At 44.1% G+C, this 16,096-nt stretch overlaps 1 protein-coding gene across 5 annotated transcripts in view; it reads right to left on the bottom strand.

Annotated features, from left to right (window-relative positions):
- Nucleotides 1–881: 881 nt before the first annotated feature.
- Nucleotides 882–16,096, bottom strand: part of LOC111970212 (nck-associated protein 5-like) — a 115,488-nt gene continuing 100,273 nt past the window's right edge. For 4 of the 5 annotated variants that reach the window (XM_070445637.1, XM_023996808.2, XM_023996807.2 and 1 more), the window contains 6 exons: nucleotides 11,386–14,636; nucleotides 10,963–11,131; nucleotides 10,773–10,851; nucleotides 10,383–10,670; nucleotides 9,990–10,123; nucleotides 882–4,083 (listed from right to left, as the gene is read on the bottom strand). In XM_070445637.1, the coding sequence (XP_070301738.1) occupies nucleotides 3,838–4,083; nucleotides 9,990–10,123; nucleotides 10,383–10,670; nucleotides 10,773–10,851; nucleotides 10,963–11,131; nucleotides 11,386–14,636 (4,167 nt within the window). In that variant the 3' untranslated portion in view covers nucleotides 882–3,837. The remainder of the gene's footprint in view (nucleotides 4,084–9,989; nucleotides 10,124–10,382; nucleotides 10,671–10,772; nucleotides 10,852–10,962; nucleotides 11,132–11,385; nucleotides 14,637–16,096) is intronic. The other variant, XM_024147324.2, reaches the window with a different exon arrangement.

Below are 16,096 nucleotides of genomic sequence, written 5' to 3'. Positions count from 1 at the left end.
AACTATTCCAACRATTGACTTTTCTCACAATTGCCATTCGTTTGGAGCGAAAACATTTACAAAGATATTGACAGTCCTAATAAATAACTGTAAAAAAGTATATCAAGGACATTTCATTCTGAAACACTCATTAAAACACCACTGGTATTCACAAAGTTGATGGTTTGTATTTAGGATAATGTAAAATCATCTTATTTGATTATTTAATATATTTTACATGGGATAAGGCCACACATTAGACACCTGTGATTATCTGAAGTACCCCAAAAGACCACTAGATGTCATCTGATAAAATACAATAAAAAGTAAAAAAATTAAAATGGTAGTTTACCTGTAAAATGTCCAGTAATATACCCTCCCTCTGAAAGAAACCCTAGCTTTATGTCTACACCCGGTTCAACACAAACCCTAGCCTTAACACAACCCTAGCTTCACGTCCACAACCTGGTTTAACACAAACTCTAGCCTCAACCCTAATTTGGCATAACCCTAACTCTAATCCAGAGTATTGCATTTGCAGACTACTGAAACAGCAAGAGAGTCTTGTTTGTTTCAAAATCATAGCATGCTCTGATGTTTCATCGATATTGCGAGCTTTTAGAAAGAGGCGTTCAATCAAGAGCCTTGAATGAATAAATTAAGAATGGCAAGCGAGCTCAGAGAGATTTTTATTTGTTGGGTTCTTGCATTTTTTTTTGAGACATAAATTAACAATCATCATAATTTTGTTTTTACAACCTTGATAAAATAGATTACATTTTATGGCTTTATTTAAGTTCTAGTGTGAATGGTATATACATAACTTGAAATACTATTTACAAAATCAATCAAAGTAATAAAATGAGAATACCCCAGGAAACAGAACACCAAACACAGACCTCTCATGGGAAAAAAATAACTTTAATTAAATAAGAGTATAGTACAAAAATAATGGGTATCAGAATAAAAACGTCTATAACAACAATGTCAACGACATCAATAACAAAAAGTTCATTGATTATGATTTACCCTCAAAAATAAATAAATAAATACAACAAATAGATCGAGCTGCAACAACCTCTTTGAATGAAGTGAGATAAATGAGTCCATAAAGCAAACATATTAAGTAAAGATTTCACCTCGACGCCACTCCATCCTGGTCAGCATTGCTATAGTTAAGGTGTATGGTGTTGCTAAGACCCATGTTTGACTGACAGAGAGGGAGTCCATAAAGGCTTCCCTGCAGATAGATGACGTGTGTTATCATGGTGTTAACATGTAGCTACCTATGGATCTCCCAGTTACTTCCAATGGAATCTGGTGGAATGAAAAATGCTACCATCTGAAGTACTGTAGTTGGTTAGTTATTATTTAGTTGTATATGTTTTGGCCGCAATGTAGAACACAGTAATCCAAGACAAAATGATTGTGTGTTAAATATGTCCCATGGAAACATTTTTATTATGAGATGATTGTTAAAGATTATGGGCTTCATGTCACACACTTGTTTTCATTTAGCCATGATTCAGATGGGGTCGAAAGGATGGGGTCGAAACCTCTTCAACTGAAATCTATCTGTTCTCACAGAGAAGTGTATATACAGTAACAGTCAGATATCCATTTCCATGGTATAACACAGTAGTTCTTTTGTTAACCCGGGGGGGGGGGGGGGGTGGCTGAAGGACAAGCAATGTTCAAAGTGGGATTATGAAAAAATGTAAACTCGAGAAAAGTCTAATCCATGTCAGTTTGGAAAGATCACATGCTTCTGAAAGCACAGAGTTTGGAAGCACAAGGATGTCTTATCCCTGAAGAAGTTTGTGGGGAGTTATGAAGCGGATGGAACTACTTATGAGGACATAATCAAGTACATGGGCTGGGAGGGAGGGAGGAGTCCATGTCCTTCTTAGTGTCTCTTGGTGCTGTTCTGAAGTGGGCGTTTAAACAAGGGGTGCATTCCAAATGGAACCACATTTCCTATATAGCGCACTACTTTTAACCAGAGTAGTGCACTTTAGGAAATACATTTAAATACAGCACTTCTCCATTAGGATAAACTTTTTACGAATGCTAAATGTGTTTAGAAACAATACTCTTCCTCCTGCAACAAATATCTGTAAGCCTACCAAAACACTTGTGTGTACATCATGGTGTAGCATCTGCAGTACAGCAATGGTGATGGAACAATGATCCGTCTTTAACATTCCTATAGCACAGACATTTTGTCTTTCTTAATTGTACAACAGTAAATTGATTGAATGCGTGTCTGTCTGTGCCTGTTAAAGGCAAACATTGGCCCATATTGCAGAAGTAAGCAACTACTCTATGTTCAGTGGGGCTGGATCGTTACTTCTTCACAAGGAAGGCCTACATCCATCTTTTTGCTTTAGTGGAGCGTTTTAGACAAAGTAGAGTTATCGGTTCAATYGTTTCTGGCAGGAACCTGTGCCAAACAAGATTTTTGGAAGGGTGCGTTATAGAGCAGTGGACTAAACAGCCGACAATGCGCCTTTTAAAGGCATTTTCCCCAGACATTCACATAGATCGCATTCATGGTAAACACCGTGCATGTCAGGTTAAGCACAAATTACCTTTAAAAAGTCTGTTAAAGTACGCTGTTCTTTAACGCGTCTTGAATTGAATCCTGGCTCATGTATACCAACTCAGTTTATAGTATATAAAAGGTGGATGGATCGTGTTACTTATTTACTCTTTCAGCTTGTCAAACTATTTTGAGTATTAAATAGCAGCTCAGTTTAGAACTTCATTGTTAATGGCGCAGTCACAGGCTGCCTATATAATGCTGTTATAATGGCATTATTCCTGACAAATGTTTCACTATGTAAAACAGTCTGACAATGGATCAAACACATGTAAAACATTTGACTCTTGGTTGAGATTCTTCGCATTTCATTGTCCATAACACATACACTACTAGGTAATGTCTGGTCATAAGTGTAATATAATGGCTGTTGTCATGATCTGCCACTATCTGTTACGTCACACGTGTTACAGTAGGTTGTGAAACAGTACACTATATGGCAGCTTCAGAGCAAGTGTGAAGTTCTTTTCTCCTGTCAGAAGCTCATTGACATGGTCATAGCTAATGTGGAGACCCTGCATTAAGTCTCACTCACATACACACATCCTTCCATTCATACCCACACTTTTTTATTTAACATAAAATTACATGATATATAACATGTAACAAAGCACAACAGTTAAAAAAAAGAACATAACTGAAAACAGGGAAGTCTATTATAGTCGATCCCCACATTGCGACATATTTAGTGGGCAGTAAAATGTGGTTGTTTTCTGGCATTAATGGCTGGCCAGTTTTCCATGACTGAAACATGTCCACATCCAGGACAGACTTGAAAAACCCCTGATACCAGCCACTTCTTGGGGCCGACTTCAGGAGCCTGGTTAAATTATTTAACAACAATTCTTCAGATTATCCAGACCATGGTGATCGTGTGGCTGTCTCGAACGAGGTGCTATTTTCCCATGTATCTCATCAGTGTGTACATTTGAGTTGAGCTGGTCTGTCATCAGATGCTTGTTGTTTGGAGAACAACAGTGCCCAATTCTCAGTCTAGTTCCACAAATGGTGTGTGTGTGTGAACATCAGTCAACCTGAGGGTGAGTTTTCCAGCAGTACTAATCAAATCTCAGCAAAGTAGACAGGGTCAGCAGAGAGAGCGGTGTGTGTGGAAGAGGGAAGGAGGTACTTCAACTTGGTCTGCCTTATGGGCTGGGCCACCATCACAAGGAGGGATGGACGTGCATCATTAACCGTAGTTTAAAGGGTGTCGGTTGGTCTATCTCTCCCTCTGCTCCCCTATCTGTCCCTGGGTCCTAGCCCTGGCTGCCACAGGAGGACAGGCTGTCATAGAGGGAGTCACTGAGGGATTCAGGCGTCTCTCTCAGGGACTGGAGGTCCTCTGGTCTCTCCTTCACCAGCTCCAGCCCTCCGTCCTTCCCCACCTCCGAGGCGCTGGGCGTCCGCCCCTTACCCCGCCGGCTGAGCCCTGTCTGGAGTGGCAGGGGGAGGCTGCCTGGGTCAGTGGCCAGGGGGCGCTGGGGGGCACACTGTTTCAAACTCTTGGGGGAGAGGAAAGGTGGGCACATGAAGAAGGGGGAGGGTGGAGGGGAACAGGGGAGGATATGGATGGTAGGGAGGGACAAGGGGACAGAATTATGCTATAGTTAGTTATTTTAGGACAACGTGAGATTTAACAGGTTCTAGGGCAACACGTGCACCGTTGCATTAATATCTGTGACTTCAAGAAATGCTTTTGTCATGTGAAGGAAAATGTTATGTTTGTGCTTTCCTAAAAAMCAATTTGACTGGGTTCATGCAAGTGATTGATTGATCATGCCTGGGAGAAATCCTCACTATYAGTATAATGCAATTTGGCAGTATGCCCAGAACATTGTTTTGAGAACCGAAAGGGGTGTCTCTGTTTCAAGGTCTCAGCTTGGAGAGAAGAAGCCTCGTATTGGGGTATTGGTTGGTCACATGCATGAACCAAATGTTAATGAATAATAAATGATGAATGATAAATAAGCTAAATCATGCAAATATAACTTGTCTGTGTAAGCAGTATAAGAGAACTAACGGGAGTGCCCCAGGGGAGCTTCTGACAGACGTGTACTACTTGGTGCATTAACTTTGTTGGAACCTCTCCAGCTTTCTGATAATAAAGAATGATTAATCTAAGATTGACTTCAGGTGTCCCTGGTGGTAATTTCTGCGACAGTCAGTAACCATGCTTCCATTCAACCATTTTTATGCGAGTAAAGTACCTGTCGGATAAAAAAAACTCACGACAGGCCTAATGGAAACAGACGTTGTTGGTAAACTTTCCTAAATGTCATCAAAACTATACTGAACAAAATATAAATGGAACATGCATCAATTTCAACAATTTTACTGAGTTACAGTTCATATAAGGAATTCAGTCAACTCCTCAGTTTCATCAGCTGTCCAGGTGGCTGTGCTCATGTGGAGGTCCATGGTTACACGTGGTCTGCGGTTTTGAGGCAGATTGAACGTAATGCCAAATTCTCTAATACAACGTTGCTTACAGTAGAGAAATTAACATTAAATTCTCTGGCAACAGCTCTGGTGGACATTCCTGCAGTCAACATACCAATTGCATGCTCCTTCAAAACTTGAGACATCTGTGGCATTGTGTTGTGTGACAAACTACACATTTTAGAGTGGCCTTTTATTGTTCCCAGCACAAGGTGCATGTGTGTAATGATCATGCTGTTATATCAGCTTCTTGTTATGCCACACCTGTCAGGTGGATGGATTATCTTGGCAAGGGAGAAATGCTCACTAACAGGGATGTAAACAAATTTGTGCACAAAATTTGAGAAATATGTTTTTTTGTGCGTATGGAACATTTCTAGGATATTTTATTCCACCTCATGAAACATGGGACCTACACTTTACATGTTGCGTTTATATTTTTGTTCAGTATAAATACATTTAACAAGGGTGGATCATTTTTTTGTCTGTGAAATAGATAATGTGACAAATGGTAGTGAAAACAGATTTTTTGGGATAGAATATTGTTGATTTTGCAAATGTTGATATAACAACCATCATATCGTGAGTAATTTGCAGTCATGCAATGCTTTTTTGTGTGGTCCTCTCACTACGACATGGAAAAGCATGCACAGTTTATTAGGCTACGGATTAAATAAGTTCTGATGAATTTCACAGGGTGGTGAATGTGCATGGGGATAAGTTTGATGTTCGAAGATCTTAACCCTTTACACTCGTTAGAATTGGTCTATATGGATAGGGCTAAATTGAAATGTTTCTTATAGAAGAAATATGAAATGCATAACCATGTTAGCAATTGAATAGGACAGTTTGGAGATAATGGGAAAATTATTAGATCAAAGGTAAGAATACAACAGTTCACTTGTCAAGACTGAATCCAAACATTACACTATTGATTTTATATTAATTTTACTTTTACTGTAAATGTTGCCCCATTTGGTTATAAATACTCTGGATACATTCAGTAGCATATTAAGACTATTCCTGGAAAATGTGGGTTAGGTCCCAACATAAGACAAAAATGTCAAGAGTTTGAGTGAGGGACTAACTGGCGTCTCCAAGTGGCCACACCTCTCCCAAGTGTGGCAATTTCAATGCACTTTTATGACTAAAGAAGTCTTCAACTATAAAAGGTACTTTTATTTAGCTCTCCTAGTGTGCCGTTAAGGATTAGAGCAACGCACACTTAATTTTGAAGACAACCCTGCATTCCCCGCCATCACACAATTACTGTTTGTGTTTACCCGAATCCAGAAACAGTGCCATTATAAATAGCAATCTGGTGCAGGTGAGCATGATTTGAAAGGTTGTTCTATTTCCAACATGACTAGCGAAGTTATAAACATGATCTTACAGTGTTAGGCTTCACAAGGCAGTTCAGAGAAACAGATGGTAATGTTGGTGGGGCATAGAAAGGAGTCATTCGAGTGCATTCAGGTTCGTGTGCTGCAGCAGATTCTCTTCCACAATAACCACATTAGCTCATAGCTCATTTTCAAGCAGAAATTTGCTTCCTGCAACAAAATCTCAAAAAGTTCTGGGAACAGTAAAGTCCCATGGAGAATAAGAACACCTCCTCCCAGCTTCCAATGCTCTGAAGATAGGAAACACTGTCACCACCGACAAATCCACTATAATTGAGAATTCAATAAGCATTTTTCTACGTGGCATGCTTCCACTGGCCTACCTACCCGGACAACAGCACTGCCCTCCCTCTGCTACTCGCCCAAGCCTTCCCATTTCTTCTTTCTCCCATAATACAGTCACTGATGTTTCTAAAAGAGCTGCAAATCTGGACCTTACAAATCAGCCGGGCTAGATAATCTGGACCCTTTCTTTCTAAAGATATCTGCTGAAATTGTTGCCACCCCTATTACTATCCTTTTCAACCTTCTTTCGTGTCGTCTGAGATCCCAAGATTGGAAAGCAGCTGCGGTTTATCCCCCTCTTCAAAGGGGGGACACTCTTGACCCTAACAGCTACAAGACCTACTATCTATCCTACCTGCCTTTCTAAGGTCTTCGAAAGCCACATAACAAACGATTACCGACCATTTTCGAATTCCACCATACCTTCTCCGCTATGCAATCTGGTTTCGAGCTGGTCATGGGTGCACCTCAAGCCACCTCAAGTCATAAACGATATCTTAACCGCCATCTGTAGAAACAATACTGTGCAGCCGTATTCATGTGACCTGCCAAGCTTTGACTCTTCAATCACCAATCCTCATCGGCAGACTCGACAGCCTTGGTTTCTCATTAATGCTATTGCCTCGCCTGCTTCACCAATACTTCTCTGATCGAGTTCAGTGTGTCAAATTTCGGGGGTCGTTGTCCGGCCTCTGGCAGTCCTCATGGGGGTTCCACAGGGTTCAATTCTTTTTGGACCGGACTCTCTTCTCTGTATACATAATTGAGTCGCTCTTGCATGGCTGTGATTCTCTGATCCCTCTACGCGACGACACTATTCTGTATACTTCTGGCCCTTCTTTGACACTGTGTTACAACCCTCCAGGCGAGGTCTCAATGCCATACAACTCTCCTTCCGTGGCCTCCAATTGCTCTTAAATACAAGTAAAATAAAATGGTCATTGCTCTTCAACCGATCGCTTGCCTGCACCTGCCCGCTGTCCCAACATCACTACTCTGGACGGCTCTGACGTTAGAATATGTGGAACAACTACAAATACCGTAGGTGTCTGGTTAGACTGTAAACTCTCCTTCCAGACTCACATCAAACATCTCCAATTCCAAAGTTAAATCTAGAATTGGCTTCCTATTCCCGAACAAAAGCATCCTTCACTCATGCTGCCAAACATCCCCTTGTAAAACTGACATTCTACCAATCCTCGACTTCGGTGATGTCATTTACAAAATAGCCTCCAAAACCCTACTCATAAATTGGATGCAGTCTATCACAGTGCCATCCGTTTTGTCACCAAAGCCCCATATACTACCACGACTGCGCACCTGTACACTCTCGTTGGTGGCCCTCGCTTCATACTCGTCGCCAACCCACTGGTTCCAGGTCATCTAAAAACGCCTGCTAGTAACGTCCCCCTTATCTCAGCTCGCTGGTCAATAGCAACACCTACCTGTAGCACGCGCTCCAGCAGGTTTATCTCTCTGGTCACCCCCAAAACCAATTCTTCTTTGGCCGCCCTCCTTCCAGTTCCTGCTGACAATCGACTGGAACGACTAACAAAAATCTCTGAAACTGGAAACACTTATCTCCCTCACTAGCTTTAAGCACCAGCTGTCAGAGCAGCTCATAGATTACTGCACCTGTACATAGCCCATCTATAATTTAGCCCAAACAACTACCTCTTTACCTACTGTATTTATTTATTTATTTTGCTCCTTTGCACCCCATTATTTCTGTCTCTACTTTGCGCTTTCTTCCACTGCAAACCAACCATTCCAGTGTTTTTAGTTTTTATTTTACTTGCTGTGTTGTATTTACTTCGCCACCATGGCCTTTTTATATTTTTATTTATTTATACATATATTTGTTTGCCTTCACCTCCCTTCTCACCTCACTTGCTCACATTGTATATAGACTTATTTTTTTTCACTGTATCATTGACTATATGTTTGTTTTACTCCATGTGTAACTATGTGTTGTTGTATGTGTCGAACTGCTTTGCTTTATCTTGGCCAGGTCGCAATTGTAAATGAGAACGTGTTCTCAATTTGCCTACCTGGTTAAATAAAGGTTAAATAAATAAATAAATAAATTGTGTTCAGAACAACCCAGGGTATGACGCCATGTCATCYTGTAACTGTACATCAGACATAGTGATCAGAAACATTTGACACTGTATAAGTATAGGAGTTTTATGATTTGGAAGTGCACATTTGGACTCACGGGTCTTTGGCTTGCTTGTATGTATCTTTCAAAATACATTGAGTCATCTTAATTAACATTTCCCGCACACAGACATTTTTGTGTTGTTGCAAAAGTTGCCCAATTACCGGGAGGGATGGGGGCAACTTGTTGTCGCTCGCGGTGCTCAAGTTCACAACTGCTGCCAGGAAAAACCCATACAGCGCTGTGACGTGCAGAGCCAGAGCTCTGATGTCATGTATAGCATGTTACTGTACAGCCACCACATTCCAATTTAGGTGCTTATTAGTGCCCAAATCTGCCATTGTAAAGGGTTAATTTGTATGCTGGTGACATGATGATCAGTGCTTAGCTGCTAATTGACTAATTAAAATGATCTAGCTTTTATTCATAATCTCATCATGTACCCTCTACACTGTATCAATGAGCTGTTTGCTAGAGTACCTGTGCCAAGTGGGCACATCTGCTGTTTTCGCAGGACTTTTTAAACACATAAATAAACTGAAGTTATTCGGTAAATTAAAAGTTATACAAGTTATACTTAAGTGCACTACGTCATTACGCACAGCTCTTCATTCGTAACAAGCCAGTTTGATGGAAACACTGCTGCTGTTAAAATGCACATATTTCTTTGTGCACTCTTTCCCCTCAATAAACTTAATTTCTCAAAAAAAGGGAGAACTTGGCGTTAAAAGCTGTGGACTTTCTGTGCATTTCAGTTCCAGTCTGGCATTAACGCAGCCCATTCAAAGGGAGAGAGTCAAAAACAAGTTAGTCAAAACCCCTTCTCCCTCTCGTTTTCACAGCAACGCCCCCATACCCGAGAAAAGGCAGGAGGAGCTCTCACTCACTCACAATGCTAATGGGACTCTGGTGCTGACAAGGGATGACAACTGACAGGCGACAGTGATCAAGGCCCTAGCTGTCTTTCTATCAGCCTTATCTCTTAAAATATGAATAAAGAGTGATACTTTCATCATTTGCACTTAGATGAAAAAGATGTTACATGTCAGCACAGAGTAAATGGATGTGGTCTTCTTCGAAAGTTCTCATTAGAATGGAGATGACTCTCTGACTCACTCACCCTTCTGGATGGGGTCCCCAGGTCTCCCTGCACATCCAGGTAAACATCAGTGGCTCCCGCAGAGCCTTTCAGATTGGGAAAGGTCCAGTTCTTGGTGAGGGGATTTTGCATATGAGCTCCGTAGGCATCTATATCTACATAAGAGCAAATGAAATTCAAAATGGAAAAAAAGAGTACCTCAGGTGTTTTGTTGAAGGTTTAAGCTTGTGTGTATAGTTGGTTCAGTTTTAATGAGCCTCAAAATATTGGTTTTGCAGGATTTATCATTATATTAAAACAACTGAAAATATGAACTTTCGCCATATTTAAACAATTTGTTTGTAAAATGTCAGCATTGAAATGGTCTACATGGGAACACAACAAGTCCTATGGTAATACAAAGTCCAAGCTTACCCTTGTGGATTGTACTGGACAGGTGCATGTTGGTACCTTTTCCCTCCAGCCCTGAGTCATACAGGACAAACGGGTTGACTTCATCCAGAGATGACAGCTCTTTCTCCAGTGTATGGGCTTTACGCGGAACCTTCATCATGGCCCCATGTTTCCCCTGTGAGCAAGAAAACCCTTGCTCTCCCTGTGGCTTCCCCTTAGGGAAGCTCTTCCCTGCCATGCTACTGGCGTAGTCTGGCATGGGAAACGTGCCAATGCCACTGTCGAGGGTGCGCATGGAGGCCCCAGAACCTAATCAGTAAGGAAGGAACAATCAAGTAAGACTAGAGTCAGAGCTACTCAAGGAAAATAGACGACTGGCATTATTATGACTCAGCATCATGCTACTTTCACCTGTGAAATGCTGAGAACTAATGGACTCTGCCAAGCTCTCTTCTGATGTGACCTCATCCTTGCCGATCATAACTGAACCCTGAAACAGCAAGGGTCAATGACAATCATATATTTCACTGACACTACATGTGTAGTTTATTAATCTTTCTATAGTGTATCAGAGGAATACGACAGAGAGAGAAGAGTTTACCTGGGCCATCTCGTCCCTGCTCTTGGTGTGGCTGATCCCGTTCCTCTGGTGACTGAAGTTGGGTCGCGACCTCTTAGAGTCAAAGGAGAGGTGTCTGTGTGTCATTCCAAAGGTGGTAGGTATAGCTCCCCTTTCTTCCACCCTGTTTCCAGAACAAGACGTCGAGGGACTTAAGAAGGAAGACGTTACAACAAACTCATAGGGGAACTAGCTTTTGACTTAAACTCCATTTACAAATCAAATTTGATCAGATATAAAATCATACGAGAAAGAGTTTACCCTCTGGCCAAGTTTTATAATTATCTTATGATCACAAATTTAGTACACTGACAGCCCCAGTCTAATATATCCTACACAGGGTTTGGATGTATGTAATTAATTCTCAGGTAAATGAGGTTATTTAGGAATACATATCATTATTACCTGTTGAGGAGCTGCTGCATGAAGTTCTCTGCGGTCATTCCTCTGTACATGAGTGACAGTTGGCCCTGGGTCTGGTCCATCACCACCTCACAAGAGTGGCCTCTGCCAGAGAGGTCCATCCCGACCCTGTTCACATATGCCCGCTCCTCTTCCAGCGCCTTCCGCAGGTCCTCTGCCTTCTCCATCAGCTTGGAGATGTTCAGGCTCTCCACCACCTTCCGGGGCCCACCTGACTTAGAGTCCTTAGCCCCTCCGCCGGAGGCAGAGGACGACGAAGGAGAGGACGACATGTTGTTCTTGAGCTTGGACACTTCTGGTTTACGGCTGAGGGCGGGGAGCTTGCTCTTCCTCAGGCCGAACCAGCTGGCGATGCCATTGGAGGCCTTCTGCTTTGGCTCGGCCACCTGGCCCCGGTCCTGCTCCTGCAGCTTCAGCATGTTTTCCTTGATGCCACGCATTACCTTCTGCTCAATGGCAGACTGGAGCACGGGTGGGCCAGACGAGTACGGCTTTTTGTCCTCTTTTGCGATGGCTTCAGTAGATGGCCGTGGTGGCAGAGGGGGAGGCGGGAAGCTCTCTGCATGGCCAAAGGTCTTCTTCTTGCCGGCCGGGAGCTTGGTTTTGTCTTCCGGCCGATGTGGGTTTCTGTGAGCCAGGGCACGGTCCTCAGGAATGGGTTTGACCCCTCTGGGATAAGAGGAAGCTTGACCTACCTTTGAAGGGGACTTTGACGGGACTTTAGTGGGACTGTTTTGTGGGCTGGRGGCAGTTTTACTGTGGTGGCTCTGGGTGATGGGGCATTTCCCATAGCTGCGAACCACTGGAGGAGTCTCTGTGTTGGAGGATGATGTGCCCATCTTGATCTTTGGACCCTCTGMTTTTGCTACATATATCCTGGGAGAAAACGGTGTCTCCTGCTCGCCCTTGGGTATCAATGATGGGGTGGCTGAGGATTTGGTGCCCGATTCATGTATTGGACCTATCACCCTAGTGTGACTGCCGAGGCTGGTTTTGGGGTAGGGCTTCCCTTCCAGGGAATCAGTGGATTTCTGATTTCTGTGCTGCTCTGCTCCAGTTCTCTCACCTTGCCTTTCAGCGGTCTTGCTTTTCTCAATATTGTTGGTGGGGGGTTTACCTAGGTTACTTTGTGCATCCTTCTTGTCCACGGACTGTGCACCTACTGGCAGATCTTCTGTGCTCTTCATTTTCCCCAAAGCAGCCAGGCGCTCTTTGAAGGGCTGGTGACTGGACTCACTCTGGGGAGTCTTGCCCTGCACCAGTCTCTTGGGGTCACCTCGCCTGGCTGAACACTGGGTTGGCTGGGCAGGTTCACAGTTCTGTTGGCTGGGCTCCGGAGCTGCACGGTGCTCCTGATGCCTGTCTCTCATGCTGGAGTAGCTGGGGTGACTACTGTGTGCTTTTTTTTTACTGACGGCGGAGGAGGACAAGGAGGGGAGGCTGAAGTGTTGGTTTGGCTTGTGCCAGACGGGGCTTTCTGAGTCAGTGTCCTGGTCAGAGAAGTCCTGGTCAGCCGTCCCTGGGGACGAGTCAGGGTGCTGTGAAGACGGGGGGCTGAGGAGGTTCTCATCTTGCTGACACTGCTTCTCTACAGGACCCTCRGGTTGGGGGTAAGGGAGGTATTGGGACGTCTTAAGATCCTCCAGGAACTGGGGCGTCCCATCTGAGGGGCAGACATTCTCATATTGTGGTACCTTCTGAGAGCCCCTTTGTGCATGAGAGGAGGGGGGTGCCTTTGTGCTGACGCTGGGTTTGGGCACAAAGTGGCTGCTGAAAGCAATCTCCTTGGCCATGGGAGGGGTGTCCACAATGTCCTCTGATTTGGGTGGGGAGGTGGGGGCGGAGTGCGTGGCAGGGTAGGGGTCTGTTTTGGAGGAGGATGAGGATGGCTGCTTCTCCCTCTCTGTGGTGGTGGCTTTGCAGGTCAGGATGGGAGAGTGGTACACCTCATAGTTGTTGTTGTTCCTGCAGGGGATCTTGGAGCTGCGGGTGAGCTGGGGACTTAGACGGAGGGGGTTGCCTGGTTGTGCCTGGTTGATCCCCGGAGGGATCTTCAGGAACTTGAGCAGCCGGGACGGGGAGGAGATAGGGGAGGGCTTGACTTCACTCAGACCTGAGGAGGGAGAGGTGGGGCTGAGTGCAAGCTTGCTCTTCCCAGAGGGAGGCAGGGCCTGAGCTGAGCTGTTCCTCTCAGGCACTAGGGCTGGAGAGTAAGATTCCACCGCCACCTTCTTGGAGACAGACGTTTCATTGGAGAAGTAGAGCCCGTTGCAGATCTGATCACTCACTTCCTGCTCCTTGAGATATCCTGGTTCAGTCTCAACATGGTCTGTGTGTGAGGTAGAAGAGTGCAGGCTGTTGTTCACATTGTGTGCCGCTGCCTCTACTTCCAGGTAGCAGCACTCTTCCGGACTGTCCTCGTTCTGGCTCTGCGACGTTGCCATGACAGCCTTTATGTGCTTTATATCCTCACTGTGAGAGGGCTGTACCTTGCCGGACGGTTGCTTGTCTGTGTGTTTTTGTAACTTCCTGGGCTCCTGCCCTAGCATCCCGTTGAGGTTGGCTTGGATTAGCAAGGAGAGGAAAGGATCAGAAGAACCCAGACCTTCTGGAGTGCGCTCTAGAAAGTCCAAAGCTGTTTTGTGCATGTAGCACTGGTTTGTGCTGTCAGCAGAGAGGAGGTGGGAAAGAGCCGCTGCCTGGGGAGGGCTTGTGCTCTGTGCCAATGCCCCCTGGTCCTCTGCACAGGCCTGCCTGTTAAGGATCTCCACTCTGGCCTGGTGTGAGGTACCGTGGCCCTGGGCACACTTCAGCAGGCTGTCCAGGCTGCTCTTCTGGGAGAGTATGTGGCAGGACTGACAGCCCCCGTGTTGTTGTTGCTGGGCATGGTCCTCTTGGAGAGCCCCTTCTCCATTGGCATAATCGTGAATGTCTGAGTCAGAGCTGGAGTGGCGGCAGCGTGACGATGGGTGTGCCACCGAGCGCTGTGGGGCAGGTAACGCCTCAGAGGACATCAGGGATATCTGGTCTCTCTCCATGGAGACCAGCGCCTGGCCCAGGTCATGGTGGGGGGACAGGCAGGAGGAGGGGTGGAACTTGAGTGGGTCTGACTCCTCCAGCTTGCGCAGGACCTCTAGGATGTGTGCTTTCTTCTTGAAAAACGGAGACAGGGCCTCCATGGAGGTGGCCCGGGCCGATGCGGCTGACCCGTTCTGTGTGCGGTCCCCATTGCTCTGCATAAACAAGGATATCAGGATGGAACTTTGCTACATCTTCATCAAACAACAAACTAAGAACAACACTTCACGTTAAGTACAGTTGCAATCTGAAGAAGTGCACAATGCCTCCAACATATAACACATTGCATGCACAGTGCACCAGGAGTTATATGCATTGATTTCATGCGGACACTCGATTGTGGAGGTTCCTTTTTACTCTGTTTTTTCTTGGATAAGTAATTACTTTTTGAGAGGGCCTGCAACTCATGTTTCAAGTGAATGTACTTGATTCAAGTTAACAGTCCAAGTCACCAATGACTATGTCACAGCAACAGAGGACATCCTGAGAATTCTGAGCACCCTAGTCCTGACAGGGGGAGGAATAAATGAATGACAGATTGGGAAGGAGAGAAGAGTGGAGAGGCGACAAAAGCTACTTTGGTTACACATGGCCTGCCAACCTTAGGAAGCTGTCTTTATCTTTAATTAAAATGCAATTCTGTAATCAGTGAGAAAATGTATTCTGCTCTCTTCCGCCCTCCTCATTACCTCTTCCTGAAAGGTAGCAATTAGAGGTCGACACAGGAGTGAAAATTATTCCCCCCCCGTACTATCCTAATCCCGCAACAGTACCCTAACCATGGAACTTTACAGTCCCGCACTGATAAAAATCGCTCCCATCCTGTGCAGAAATCAGAAATAACTTCTTCCATTAGCTGCTTGGCTGTCTTCACTCTGAGTGTGAGTAGCCACCCAGCTAGCACATAACATTCAGAGAACCATATGTTTCTTAGAGCTTGGTGAAAGTGTGGTTGTCATATGGTTATTCTACATACAACCTTCCCACAACTTTCTGGGAATGGTGCAAGATAGTGGCTTTGGAACATTCAGCACATTTAATGAACCTTACAAAAAAAAAAAACTTTATTTTCTTGTCATTTCATTACTTTAACAGAACGATTCCTAAAAGCATGGTTACATTTCATTCACATTTAGGTAATGCTCTATGAACATTCTCTAACTGGTTTGGCATTGGGAATGTTCTCAAATTTTTCCAAGAATGTTAACAAACAACGTTCTTCTGTGGGAATTTCAGTACWTCGAGAACGTTAAGAAAATGTTCCATAAAAACCACAAGAAAACCTTTAACGTTCAGAGAATGTTCTAAGAATGTTATTTAAAAACATATACATTCCATTCTCAGCATCAACAAAACTCCATCCTCTATCTTGTTAAGTGTGTTGGCTGTGCCCACTAATTGGAAACACCTGATCTTAATGAGTGCTTGTTTCCTTTGAAATGGTATTGGTAAAAAAAAACATGGCTCAGAGGACTAATTCCATGGATAGAGAACAGAAGATTACTTTTTCACATTGGGTGTTGCATATATTTGTTTATTAAATAAATGAAAAAAAGTATCACATTTTTGTGTTATTTGATCACTCAGCTTCCCTTTATCTAACATTAGATTTTGG

Source organism: Salvelinus sp. IW2-2015, linkage group LG11 (assembly GCF_002910315.2).
Source record: "Salvelinus sp. IW2-2015 linkage group LG11, ASM291031v2, whole genome shotgun sequence".
In the NCBI taxonomy this organism is placed as follows: domain Eukaryota; kingdom Metazoa; phylum Chordata; class Actinopteri; order Salmoniformes; family Salmonidae; genus Salvelinus; species Salvelinus sp. IW2-2015.
Note: the sequence above shows the minus strand (reverse complement) of the source record. Positions and strands in the feature narration are given on the sequence as shown.